Genomic DNA, 13549 nt, shown 5'->3' on the forward strand with positions numbered 1-13549 from the left:
TATGGTAGTTGATTTGGGATAGCTAATGTTAGGATTACAATCAAAATCCTATATTGAAAATACATAGAAAAGATAATGAGTTTATAAGATGGAAGATATCTCCATTAGCATGAGACCTTTTGTGTAAAACATAAAAATAAAACTATAAGGGTAAGCTTAAAGTGAACAATATCATACCATTGTAGAAATATGTAATTCCATCGGTTCTAATAATTGGTATCAGAGTAGGTGGTGCTTCAAGTAGTACACGTAAGACATACGACGCAGTAGAAAGGAGTAACCTCGATTGGAGTATGGTGGTCCTTCGTGCGACGCAGTGGAAAGGAGTGACCTCGATTGGAGTATGATGGTCCTTCATTTGAGTGGAGAATTATTGGGATTACAATTAAAGCTTCACATTGGAAATACATGAAAAAATTATGGGACACATACGGCGTACATGCGATGCAGTGGAAAAGAGTGATCTCGATTGAGTATAGTGGTTCTTCGTTTGAGTGGAGGATTGTTAGGATTACAATTATAGAGATATATGATTCCATTAGTTCTAACATCCAACCGATAAACCCAATCGATTTCAAACTCTATTGTTCATCGTCTCAGGTTCAACAATCAATTAGTGACAACCAATCGATTAGACCAATCGATTTACCGTTATGTTTCCAATTTTACACCCAATAATCGATTGATATCTGATTTTTGAATCAATTTTTTAGCTCAGAAGCCCTAAAAACACGTCGACAATCACGTTGTTTGTGGATAATGCGAAAAACTCGATCTATATGTTAAATCCTAACCTATCGATGCTATATTCTACAAATATGCATCAATTTCATTCATCCAAATAGAATCGAATGTGAAATTGATATTATATCAGTAAATCTTATAATTTTATAATATAAGAGATATAGGAGTATAAAAATAAAAGATAAATTGGAGATGAATGACACAATCGTTCTCCCTCACCATAAGCATATATTAATGCTTTGTTTGGGAGGAGAGGTGAGGAAAGAAGAGGGAAGGGTAAATAAGGGGAAGGAGAATTTTCACCCTTGTTTGGGATGGAGTTAGTTAAGAAGGGGAAGGGGAGAGAAAAGTAAGCTTTATCTTTTCATACTCATGAATTGTTAGAATTTCTTACACTCCGATTTGGGGTGTAAGGAAGGGAAAGATAAACTCAAAAATATTTTATTCTAATTTTATCTTTATTTTAAAATATTAATTTCTAAATTAATTCATCTATTTAGATATTTTATCTTTGTGTCATCGCTCCTCACACAACGTACGTCGTCACCGTCTCAGTATTTAATTGCTTGCACTCTATGGTGTCGACGTTGGCCGACTCGTTGTAAATCTTTTCGAGGACAAGACTCAAGAGGACAGAGACATATAACATTATTCTTCTTCTACTCCAATGATGACAGAGACTTACAAAAAATATTGTCTATTTTAGAATCTTCTATATCTTAATTTTTACATGCAATATTGATATAATTTTATAATTTTTCATCCATCCTTTATATACGTTGTCTTTTTTAAAAAATGAAAAATATTTTTATAACTTTATATATTTAATTTTTATTTCTCTTCTTTTCTTCTAAATAAAGAAATACATGTTATATTAATGAATCTTACATCTTTTAAATAAGGAGAACATATAAATATTTTACTTCTTTTCTTTCTTTTTTCTTTCTCTTTTCATTAATGAATTTTCTCTCGTTCTATTCAAACAGAGCGTAAGGGACCGAGTTAGGATAAGATGATAGTGATCACTCTCTTTTTTTAATTTTTTAATATAATATATATAAAAATAAAAATGGAGGACCGAACGAGGAGGCGACGATATGACTCTCCCTCGGTACCTTGTTCCGTCCCTTGATACATCTTTCGCCCCTGATATAGAATTTCTGCCTCCGTTCCTATTAATCAAATTTCATTCCACGGAGCTGGTCCCCGCTTTAAAAAGTCTTCAAAAAGCCAAGATTTAGACTAGCTACTTCCTGGCCCACACCCACGTGCTTCGCCTCGGTGTCTCTCTTCTATTGCTCCTTGCACCAAACCAAACCATGTAGCTCTTACGTACAAGTATAACCTGCCATTATCCCCCCTCCCCTCCAGCGTCTCTCTCTCTCTCTCTCTCTCTCTCTCTCTCGTACTATTCTCAAAGAAATCCATTCGCCACGATGTCTGCACCCATCAGAAGGCGATCAAACAATCAATCAAAGCTGCCACATGAGATTCGAGAACCGAGGAGGGGGCCCGTGCGCTGCAGCGCAGACGATGCGCACGGGGCCCGAGTCGACTCCGAGCGACGAGGGAGCCCTCCCGCGGACCCATGTGCCGACAGCCCTCACCCAACCTGGACCCGCAACGGGACACGCGTATCGCTTTCTCCCCGCCTCCCGCTTTTTCGATCCCCTCCCTCCCTCCCTCCGTCCTCAACCGTCGACACACGCACGTCCCACACGTCGGGCTCACCGGGACTACTTCGTTCGATCGTAGGACGGAGGGGATCGGAGCAGCGGTGGGTGGGTGGGTGGGTGGGTGGGTGGGGGTGGGGTGGGGTGGGGGGAGCGGTGGGGCCGAAGAGGATTAGGTGGGTGTGGGGTCCGCGAGTTGCGGAGCAATACACTGAACGTGGACTAGAAGGGCCAAGCGTCGCACACGCAGCGCGCTGTCGCTGTCGGTGGCCTTATCATTAACAGCAATGCTAAAAATTAATTAAGTCCGAGCGACAAATATTAGCAATTTGGAAATATTAATCAAGTACAGAAGTTAAAATTGGAAGTATAAGAAATCAATCAGATTAACTGAAAGTATCAGCTTTGAAGGTGTGGTAACAAGGTTCATAACAATCTATCAAAATTCAGATTGGAATAAAAGATAAACAAACAAAATAAAACAAAAAAAAGAGAACTGATTCAAACCCAACAGCCCCCCTAAATAAGCCCATGAAAGCCCAAACACAAGCCGATATCTAGATAATCCTCAGTGGATCTAAACCCTCAAATTTGATTAGCCCAAGCCCACATGTTTAATAGATTGGGATATCTCGTTGCTTCCATCCAACAAATCTAACTCGATTTCTTCTTAAATTTGTTGGAAAATAACAACTCTGAGACGTAGAGCTGCTATCGATGAGGCTTTGATTCCTTTGGTAGTCATCTAAGGTGTGCTATGCAATGATGCAATAATCATTTTCTGCAAATTTTCAAAATAATACTGAAGCAGACTGTTGACGCGCCGCAATGGGTAAAGTCTCCTCCTCCTCGCAATCGATGAAGATATCCCTGCTCGAAGATTAAGGTTGACTTGGTTGCTGCTGAAGCTAACTGCTCAAGGCCTCGCGCTCGTGCAGATCGCGACCGACGCTGAGGATGACTACATCTTCCGTGCCAGCGACGCCGATGCTAATTCCGCGGGCATGCTCGATGCTTGCAACTTCGTCACCTACGACGACGACTTCAACGTCATTTGGGACACCGCAAAGGTGGTTAATCCAACCGACACGATCATATCGGGGCAAGTTTTCGTTACTAATTTCGAGCTAGTTCGTTTCTGGCGTCTCCAGCACCAATCACTCGATCGGGAGATTTCGCCTCAAGATGAAGAGCTATGGAGACCTCGCCATGTTTCCGGTTAACACTTCAGATGCCAGCGAGAACTGTTATTGGTCATCTAACACTGTCATCGATGATCAACCTTCCAATTGCACTAGCCTTAGTCTTAGCGCTGATGGGAGATTATATTTGCACCAGCAACTAAGGGCACATAGGTTGTCATTCCCTGATCAATCCACGGAGCTGTGCGACATCAAGGGCACCTGTGGCATTAACAGCTACTGCAGGGTCCAAAATGAGCTTCCAGTTTGCAAATGCTTGCCTGGTTTCGAGTTCATCCATCCCGAGCTCGAATGGAGTGGCTGCAAGCGGAACTTCACCAGCGAAACTTGTTCCTCCGAAGACGAAGGTTTCACATACAACATGTCGCAACTGGAAAACGTTCAATGGCTTGATGATCCGTATGAGGGACCATCGCATATGGAATCCATGGAAAATTGCATAGATGTGTGCTTGAAGGATTGCAACTGTTGCGCTGCGCTTTACACGAACAGCACATGCTCGAAGCAGAAGTGTCCTCTCAAGTATGGGCGGCGACTGCTTGATCAGAGTGCATCGGTCTTCACTTTCGTTAAGGTTGGAGTCTCCAAATTCAATGGAATGAGATCTGTCGAAAGCCATAAAGATTGTTGCACGATCATGTTTGATGCTTCTGCGGCAACTAATGGTGCATTGTTTTTGCTCGTTTTCGTTTTGTGCTTCTTCATTTACAGGCATCGAGCTAGGGGAAACCGAACAATGTCAAGAAACAGAGAGCTCGACTTGGTGGAGGAAATTGCACCCCGGTCGTTCTCTTTTGATGAGCTCAGAATTGCGTCGGACGACTTCAGGCAAGTGATCGGGAAAGGAGCGTTCGGGACTGTGTTCAAGGGTGTTCTTCGCCACAATCAACGAGAAATCGCCATCAAAAGGCTGGAGAAGGTGATGGGGGAAGGAGAGCCTGGAGTGGAGTTCCAGGCGGAGATGAGAGCCATGGGGAGAACACACCATAGGAACTTAGTGTGCCTACTCGACTTCTGTCACGAAGGCTCCCGCAGACTCCTGGTGTACGAGTTCATCAGCAAGGGCTCCCTCGCCGATCTCATCTTCCACGCTGCAAAGTGGAGCGAGCTTTGGGGTGGTGGTGCTGGAGGTGGTGTGCTGCAGGAGGAGCATGGAGGTGGCGGCGAAGGTGGGGGAGATCTTATTGTTGGAGTGGGTGGTGCAGTAATTCACAGTTGCAGGAACATTAAGCGTATAGTTTCGATCCAATGGAAGCTTAGATTGTGCCTACAAATATTCTTGGTTCATGCTGATTTAATTGTTGAAATCGATCGTCAACTTTCTATTTTTCTTACATTTTTGTTGAAATTGATACAAGTGCAAGCATGGCCAAACAGATCATAAAACTCATGTTGTTTCCTTCTCTTGCACATCCGATTTTTCGACTTGAGTTGGAAGCTCGCAGAGCATGTTCTCCTTGCTCTTTCCCCATAGAACACTGTAAAGACCTCCAACCATCAGGAATCCACCTACAACACTGAAATCAAAAGGTTTATCCATTCTTAATTAGATCAGATCAACTGAATAGCTAATCAGATAATAAATTGGTATATTACCTTCCTAGAGAAATCACCTCTCCTAATAAAATAATTGAACAAAGCATGGTGAAAACAAGAGCTAGCGGGGTAAATATTGCCACAAAAACAGGACCCTTCTTCTCAACAATCCAACTTTGTAAATAGAAAGAAACGCCAGTCACAATAAATCCCTGCCATGCAAAGAAAAATCTGAATTTGCTATTTCTTTAATTCTAAGGCTAAAAGAAATCAATACATTGTTGAAGAAGGTACGGGAATTGCACACTTACACCATAGAGAACAGCAACTAGGCCCATATCAAAATGCAGCTTCCATTTGGAGGCCTGTCTCTCAAATGCCATGGCTACGAAAAGGGACTGAAAGGCACTGAAGAGGGACTGAAGAGTTGTAAAAAGTAGCTTCGATGGGTATTCATTAAGTATCTTTCCCTGTCAAATATTAAATATTTAAACATATTGCTTAAACACTAGATTTTATTCTGTCTATTATGATATACCTGTAGAACTAACCACATCGACCAGGTTAAGTTGGAGATGATTACGAACAGAGATCCTTTGATCCAGGTTGCCATGGAAGGAGCTGATGCACGATCTGCAGAGCTTTCGTTATGGTCACGGTGGCCATGGAGATGATACAGAGGAGAGATGTGAAGGCCTTTGTAGAAGGCAATTGTCATTACACCTGCCAAACAAAGTGTTATTCCTGCTGCCTTCCCTATTCCTGGCAGACTCTTCAGTTTAAGGCTTTCAATCCTGCGCCGTATTGGTGAAAATGATTTCTCTATCAAAAAAGAACCAAAAAACAGTATCTGAACAACCTGAGCAACAGAGCCAAGAAGAAGGTGAACACAGGGACAGTATTCGAACATGCTGAGGCCAGTGATGCTGAAGTGTACTTGAGCCCTATGTTGTTCATATTCAAGCTCCAAGTAATCCTAAAAAGGAAATATAAATATAAATATAAATATATATCTAATGAGATCAAGAAACTCACCCAAGCAATGCATGCAAGAACAGCTTCAGAACTATTGCAAGTGTCAATGGCGGAGACCTTTTCCTGAAACCAAAAGGATCTCAAATTACTCATTTATGGGACAAATTCTGTTCAATCACGTAGTCACGTGCCTCTCGAAAACGAAGGATATCGGCGTTAACAACAGAGAGGCAGCTGCTTGTCGATAGAAGACAAAGACGTAGGTGCTGACGCCCTTGTCGAAGACGAACTTAGAGATCACGTAGAAGCCAGTGTACGTGAGTTGCACCATGATTGCAGCGATATAAGGTTTGCAGGCATTCATGGCTCAAAGGAAGAAGGGTTAGGACAGCTGATGGAGGTGAGGACCAGCTCCCCCTCGTGCCTTAAAAAGAGTGATGGAGTGAGGAACCCTAGTGCACTGAAAAGACTGTAGTGCATGGCGTATATGTAAACTCGTGTTATAGACAATTGTTGATTGAGAGAGTTATCCTGAAATTTTAATTTCTTGTTTATATTCTTCAGAGATTTGTTCATGAACTCGACATGATGAAAAAAGGCTTATGAAAATTACCTTAAATAACCTTTTGGCCACAGAAAAAAGGTATAAATTAAATGTCATTGCCATGAGGTCACATTGTTCCTTGTGCCATCCCTATTGCATATATTCCCATTGAAGCACTAGGAGCACACTTGTTGATCATAATGCTCTTGAAACCCTAAAAAGAAATAGGAAGAACAATTCTATATATCTCCATTAGGGCACGTCTAGCTTTTGCGAACGAGTCCAAAATAACTATTTTATTGCCTTGAAATAAAGACAAAACACACACACTAGATAAGCACAACATGGTGACAAGTGCACTTTATGGAATAACTTTCATCTTCTACAATCCACCACCAACATTTTTTTTGGATATTTCTACTTAAGTTATATTTTATATTCATTTGCTCACATGTAAATTATCATCCGCGATGCTATATATAGAAGGCGAGAATTTTGTGGAAGTAACTTACAATAGGAATCAATTCTATAAGCACAATTTAATTATTTTACATTTGAGATATAAGTCTTGAGAGAATCTTACATATTCATACAAGAGATGTGATTAAGTCGCTTACGAATCAATAAAAGAATCAAGGATCTAGTATTTCAACTAGTGAGTTATCAATATGATGGAATGTTAAACCCCAAAATTTAAACAAACTAACAACCCAAATGAAAGTTCTCACATGTATAATTTGGGATTTGCTAATTGATCCTATCTTTTTATTGATCTAGTTTTAAAGACAAGTCTTTTTCTAGCTCATCATCATCATCATCATCATCAGCATCATCATTATCATCATCATCATCATGTCCTAATAATGCTCGTTTAGTCATTTTCCGTTCCTAAAGTGGAAATTTTTTTTTAAAAAAAAGTGGATGGAGCTAGTGGTTTTTGCTTTGATTTGTCAAAATTATCCATTCAAGAAAGGTAATTAAAAACTAGAGAAGCTCCTAGGTTTATAAGAAAGTAGAATGAAGGCCATGCTTGAAAATTGACTTATCATAGTTAAGCACCAACCTTTGATTAAGTAATTTGCTCTTGACCATTAAGGAGCAACCGTTAAACAAATAACTCATTGGCATTGTTCTCTTCCACCCACTAGCATTGTCCAACATCTTTGAAAAGGAAAAAAACACTAATTGATTAGTCTACTTTAGTTCAACATATAAAGAAAAAGGTTTTAATTATAGTTAATATCGAATAATGGTCAGTGAAAAGTATTTCTATGATCAAATTATGGATAGATAATGAAAAGCACAAGTGCACTTTTATTGCTTGAGCATTCTTCAATGCGCTCTCAACTGAACTCTCAAAGCAACCACAATTTGCCTTGATTAATTTGCTTCTTCATTTTTTTTCCCTTTCACTGAGAAGTAATCAACTTTAGTAGAAAGATATGTTATTCTTTTTATTTCACTGTGAATGTTCGTCATTTTTTTTCTTCGAAGAAGGAGCTTACAAATTGCAAGATTATCGACTTATTAATGACCTTGAAATTTATTGTTGAAGTTCTGAAATCAAAATCCCTCCTCTTCATATAAAGAGATCCTCACTGAACACTCTAACTGAGTCCATAAATATTGCTTTGGCTATGAAAATATCTCCTCATTAGCCACCTAGTGGAAGTATGAGAATGAACAAACAATGTTCGAACAATTAGTGACGTTGGAATGTCAATCAGAAGCGATATTAATCAATGTAAATTGGATATCGGATATATATAAAAAAAGAACAAACGATGGTGGTACATCAAATCAAGTGTAATGATAATAGGCAATTTGTGTGATCAGTGGCCAACCCACGAAATCAAATTTGAGACACAGCATAGTGCAACTTCAAATCCACGCTTGGGTCATGAAAACAACTCACCACTCCTTCACTACTCTCTATTTCTCTCCCCTCTCATATGATTTTGTTTTTCGAGAAATAACATATTTACATTTCATGAGCCATCACGTTCAAAATATACATCAAACATGAAAAAACAAAAATAAATAAATAAATAGAAAAAAATGTTGCTCACAATTTGAGTGTGGTCGTCAGTTCTGAAAAAATTCCAGCGTGTGGAAATCGGCCCACTTAATTTTTCCTAGTTATTCTTTTATTGGGCCGGGCTGAGCCCGCTAGTGGCCCTCGTGATGTTAAATGTGACAATCTAACTCAACTAGGATGGCATTGATAATTAATAGCGTAATTAGGATTTTTAACTGTCCTACCCTAAATTAGTAAGGTTGGACTTGTCGCCCTTTTTTTAATCTATATTATCATTCTTTTTTTAAAAAAAATTCACATATATATATATATAGACACTTTTTTCTTTAGAATTAAAAAAAATCTTTAAATGATTAGATCTTTACTTCAAAAAGATATTAAAAAATTTGAAATAATTTTAAAATATATAATTATTTAAATTGCTAGACCTGCCGACTTCCAAGTTGCTGTCTCCATTTGTCAGCTATTCCCCCGGTTTTTTTTTTTTTTTTTTGCTAAATCCTTCAAGGATTGTGCCATAAGCCATCATTTTTTTCACTAATTGATCAAGCAGTCTTGTCCGTGGAAAGATTTCCAAGTTATTGTTGGAAGTTGAATTATGCCATAAGCTATCATTTTATTATCACTCTTTGACCAATGAAATATGACTCTTTCTCAAGAAACCTGATAAAAATCAATGGAAGTCAAAGTCAAACCTGATGGCTGGATTTGAGACGAGCCATGCGCTTTGACCGAACTGGCGATATTTTAGTTGCCTTTCCCTCTCATTCTCATCTTCATCCTCTGCAATATAAAAACAAAAAAACATGTCCGCAGTCGGCCATCGTCAACGCACGAACGAAAACTTCAACCCGCTCGACTTCTCGAGGCCGACAGCATCAATGTCTTCGCGATCAAGCCCGTCCGATCCCTGCAGACGCCTTGATCCTACGGTCCAGATCTGGGATTCATGACCTCTCGGCACGTGCTCTTGTGACGAGGGTCCCATGAAGCGAGACGGGTGCGGAATTGGGTAGACGTGCGGCTGCTAAAAAAACTAAGGGGGCGTTTGGTTTGGAAAATATTTTCCATTTTCTGTTTTCCATTTTCTATTTCCAGTTTTCCATTTTCTGATCTAGTTTTCAGAAAACAGAAAATGCGTTTGGTATGATATACTGTTTTCTGTTTTCTAGAAAAGAAAATTGGAAAATACGTTTGGTTTGGTAATCTAGAATTAACTTGGTTCGATAATCTAGAGTTAATTGTTTCTATTAATTTTAAACTATCCCAACTATAGTTAGGAGTTAATTATTAAAATTTGATTAAAGCCTAAGTTAAAAAAAAAAAATTCGCTCAAAATCACTTGCGAGGCCGCGCGCGGAGGCGTTGCCGAGCCTGCGCGCCGCCGCCGGTGGAGTAGTTAGGAAGATGGAGAAGAGTTAGAATTCAGGAGCCCCAAATTCCGGCGAAGATGGCTGTGAATCTGTTGGCCGAGGACAGCTTCTTGATGAGCTTCTTGGCCTCCGCCACGTCCGTCTCTGCCAGCTTCTCCAGGTGCTCGACGCAGCCCGACGCGGCGATCCTGCGCCGAACTGTGGCGCTGTCGGTCAGAGTCACGAGCGCCGCCACCAGGAACCGCTTGGTGGCCGACTTTTCCTCCGGGTTCAGCAGCCGGAGCAGACGGTTCAGGTTCTCTTCCTCTTTCACGAAGCGTTTCCGGTTCTTGTGGACCGAGAGCACGCCGGCAAGCGCCTCCGCCGCCATCTCTCGCACTTGGAACGACCGCGCCTCGAGGAGTCGCCGGGCTCGGGCGGCGCTGATCCGCTCACATCCAGCGCGGCGAGGAATCCAGAGGAGGGTATCGGCGGTGACGGCGAAGAATGGGGTGGAGATAGGGCCGAAGGAGAGGGGAGATAGGGAGAGGCGGGCGAAGTGGAGGAGGGGTGAGGGAGAAGAAGGTCGGGCGAAATGGAAAACGCCGCGTTTTCCCATTTTCTGATTTTAAAAGGGAGGTTTGGAAAACGATAAAAAGCCGTTTTCTGTTTTCGTAGAAAATGGATTTCTATTTTCCAGAAAATAAAAACAAAAACGTATAACAAACGCGTTTTCCGTTTTCATTTTCTGGAAAATAGAAAATGAAAACGGAAAATGCGGTAACCAAACGCTACCTAAATATTTATAAATATCGTGTGTAAAAACGGCAAATCCAGATCGAGGAGATCTCACTACTAAATAGCATGACGTGGACCCGTCCGTCACCCGTCGTCCGTGCCTAATTCTTTTTCCCCGAGCTCCGCCGCGAATGTCTTAAATACCCTCCAATGGCAGGAGGGTAAAGTGCGAAGTAGGTAATGCACAAGCTGCTGTCCAAGTCAACCTCGCCGAACGTAGATTGAGCGCGGCCGCACGATGACCAGCGCATAGAAAGCGTATGCGTGCGGTGATGCTGCTACGTGCCACGTGTAACGATGGCGTCTCAGCTCTTTTAGGATAACAGACGGCATCGTGACCCGCTTTTTTCACCTTAGAAATATAGTTGAGAATTACTGAAAGGGGTAACTTTGTGTGGGTCCCGGAGAGGAGGGGACGAGTCCGTTTCCAATGGCAATAAAAGAGGAGCGATAGGGTTTCTAGGGCATCCGCCATTGTCGACCTCCCCTTCCTCCGTCTATCGGTGATTCGGTTCGCTCTTTCCTCGCATTTATTTGCCCTCCGATTGCGATCGAGATTGGGGTTTGGGGGATGCGCTTCGCCTTGGTGCGTGGGGATTTGGCGGTGTGACGATGCCCGCCGCGGACTTCCATGGCTCGGCCCCCTTCGCCCTGGCGGGCCGCACGCTCCTGAGCCTCCGTCGCGATCACTCCGCCAATCCGATGGATCGCCGCCACACCGATGCTGGCGAGCAGCGGGAGCTCGACGCTTTTCAGCAGCAGGTAGCGGACCTCTTTAACGACCTCGCAGGTGGAGACGACGAGATACTATCCATTTCCTGGTTGCGGAGGCTTCTGGACACATTCCTCGTGTGCCAAGAGGAATTCAGGGTGATTCTAGGAGGCCACCGTCGTCCGCCGGCCATGATCGATCGCCTGGTTTCCGACTTCTTTGAGCGCGCCGTGAAAGCGCTCGACATTTGCAACGCCGTGCGCGAAGGCATCGAGCAGGTGCGACAGTGGCGGAAGCACATCGAGATCGTGCTCGTGGCCCTCGACCCCCAGCAGCGAGAATTCGGGGAGGGACAGCTTCGCCGGGCCAAAAAAGCGCTATGCGACATCGCGATCCTCATGCTCGACGAGAAGGACTCGGGCTGCGTTGTTTCCCACCGCAACCGTTCCTTCGGCCGCAACGGAGGCTCCTCTTATTCGTCAAGCGGCGGGCCTGGCGGCCGCCGCTCGCACTTCCGCTCCCTGTCCTGGAGCGTCTCTCGTTCATGGTCCGCGGCGCGACAACTGCAAGCCATTGCAAACAACATATCCGCGCCTCGTACCCACGAGGTGGCTGAAACCGCTGGATTCGTCGTGCCTGTTTACACGATGAACTCGGTCCTCACCTTCGTGATGTGGTCTCTGGTGGCGGCGATCCCCTGCCAGGACCGCGGCCTACAGATCCACTTCTCCATTCCTCGGGCCTACCTGTGGGCGCCCCCTTTCTTGACCCTCCATGAGAAAATAGTAGAGGAGTCCAAGAAGAAGGAGCGGAAGAATTCTCCTGGCCTGTTGAAGGAAATTCACCTGATCGAGAAGTGCGTTCACCACTTGATGGAAGTGATAGATGTCGCCCAACTTCCTTTGTCAGAGGAGAAGGAGATGGAGGTGAGGCAGCAGATGCAGGAGCTGGCCCAAATCTACGAAACTATAAAGGAAGGTCTCGATCCATTGGAACGGCAAGTCAGAGAAGTTTTCCTTCGCATCGTACGAAGCCGCACTGAGGGATTGGATTGCTTGAAGATTTCTGATTGAGTTGTCTCGTTGATGTTATATGAATATAGTCTTCTTAGATTCGGGTTGCCGAGCTGCATGGCCAGTGACAAACCGCCTGGAAAGGAAGAATTAAGAGATGGATGGAATGTTTTCTTCCACAATTAAATCAGCAGGTAATGTCTTGTATCATTCTGTGAAAGAAATTCAAGTTTGTGGATCTGATGATGATCCATTGCTATCTCTTTTTTACTTTTTATGTCTTTGTATGCATGTTTTGCTGTGATATAGGCAGTACGCCCTCTGTAAACTTTCCAGTCTTTGTAATATGTCGAATGATTGTTTACTTCTGGGCACTGTGCGTGTGGTTCTGTCCTTGATTAGCTAAGTAAGAATGACAAGCGATTTGCAAACATTGTCAATAATTTCACTACATAGGAAGGGTTGTTTTCTTAGTGACATTTGTAGCAAGCTGTCAGTGGATCATTTTCAGTATTTTCAACAGTGAGTAGCATGTTTGAATGCTTAAAATATGGCTTCTTGTGGTTCGCTAATGCTTAGCTAAAGTAGTTTACACCAGATTACCAAACACTCTCTTTAGGTTTGGTAGGCGACTTTGATATGGTCAATTGAGAAAAAGGTCATCAACATGGTGGCAATGTGAACTCTACATTGGCTTGACTTTCCACCTGCTCCTACCCGCGTAGTAGTTAAATATTGTTTAAATAAAGCACAGTAGGATAGAAATTAAAAAAAAAAGGAGTTAAGACTTAATGGATAAAAATTCTCCTTTTGAGATTATTTATTATATATTGATTGTATATTCTATAATCTATATGATACAGTAATTTTCATGATTCATTGGGTAATTTTCTTGAAAAGGCTGATATGTAGTAAGAGGGCATCTGTCTGATGTTGTCCTTCTGATGCTTAAATAAAAATTC

General features: G+C 42.4%; 3 protein-coding genes across 3 annotated transcripts; 2 read left to right on the forward strand and 1 right to left on the reverse strand.

Moving 5' to 3' along the window:
• The first annotated feature begins 2332 nt into the window (after window positions 1–2332).
• On the forward strand, window positions 2333–5003 carry LOC141833915 (G-type lectin S-receptor-like serine/threonine-protein kinase LECRK3). The gene is made up of 3 exons (XM_074721414.1): window positions 2333–2521; window positions 3326–3487; window positions 3549–5003. The coding sequence occupies exons 1-3, from the start codon at window positions 2333–2335 to the stop codon at window positions 5001–5003; spliced, it is 1806 nt and encodes a 601-aa protein (XP_074577515.1).
• LOC141833340 (WAT1-related protein At5g64700-like) lies at window positions 4979–6515 on the reverse strand. Its single transcript, XM_074720759.1, has 7 exons — window positions 6322–6515; window positions 6191–6253; window positions 6015–6131; window positions 5694–5949; window positions 5467–5625; window positions 5216–5367; window positions 4979–5136 (listed from the first exon to the last, which is right to left on the reverse strand). Exons 1-7 carry the CDS (start codon window positions 6492–6494, stop codon window positions 5007–5009), a joined length of 1050 nt encoding a protein of 349 aa, XP_074576860.1. The 5' UTR covers window positions 6495–6515; the 3' UTR covers window positions 4979–5006.
• Window positions 6516–11337: 4822 nt separating this feature from the next.
• Window positions 11338–12955, forward strand: LOC141833337 (protein BYPASS1-LIKE-like). The gene has a single exon (XM_074720755.1). The coding sequence runs from the start codon at window positions 11475–11477 to the stop codon at window positions 12645–12647; it is 1173 nt and encodes a 390-aa protein (XP_074576856.1). The 5' UTR covers window positions 11338–11474; the 3' UTR covers window positions 12648–12955.
• The last annotated feature ends 594 nt before the right edge of the window (window positions 12956–13549 follow it).

This window comes from Curcuma longa, chromosome 8, assembly GCF_044706935.1.
Source record: "Curcuma longa cultivar G26 ecotype Majalengka, Jawa Barat chromosome 8, ITB_CL_G26_1.1, whole genome shotgun sequence".
In the NCBI taxonomy this organism is placed as follows: Eukaryota; Viridiplantae; Streptophyta; class Magnoliopsida; order Zingiberales; family Zingiberaceae; genus Curcuma; species Curcuma longa.

Excerpts from the sequence above, each read along its gene's own strand:
- LOC141833915 (XM_074721414.1), top strand. The coding sequence starts at position 2,333 with ATGTGCCGACAGCCCTCACCCAACCTGGACCCGCAACGGGACACGCGT. Across the intron at positions 2,522-3,325 it reads CGGAGGGGATCGGAGCAGCG|CTAACTGCTCAAGGCCTCGC; the intron begins GTGGGTGGGTGG and ends TTGCTGCTGAAG. Across the intron at positions 3,488-3,548 it reads TCATTTGGGACACCGCAAAG|TTCGTTTCTGGCGTCTCCAG; the intron begins GTGGTTAATCCA and ends ATTTCGAGCTAG.
- LOC141833340 (XM_074720759.1), bottom strand. The coding sequence starts at position 6,494 with ATGAATGCCTGCAAACCTTATATCGCTGCAATCATGGTGCAACTCACG. Across the intron at positions 6,254-6,321 it reads ATATCCTTCGTTTTCGAGAG|GAAAAGGTCTCCGCCATTGA; the intron begins GCACGTGACTAC and ends TTTTGGTTTCAG. Across the intron at positions 5,137-5,215 it reads GAGGTGATTTCTCTAGGAAG|TGTTGTAGGTGGATTCCTGA; the intron begins GTAATATACCAA and ends TTTTGATTTCAG.
- LOC141833337 (XM_074720755.1), top strand. The coding sequence starts at position 11,475 with ATGCCCGCCGCGGACTTCCATGGCTCGGCCCCCTTCGCCCTGGCGGGC.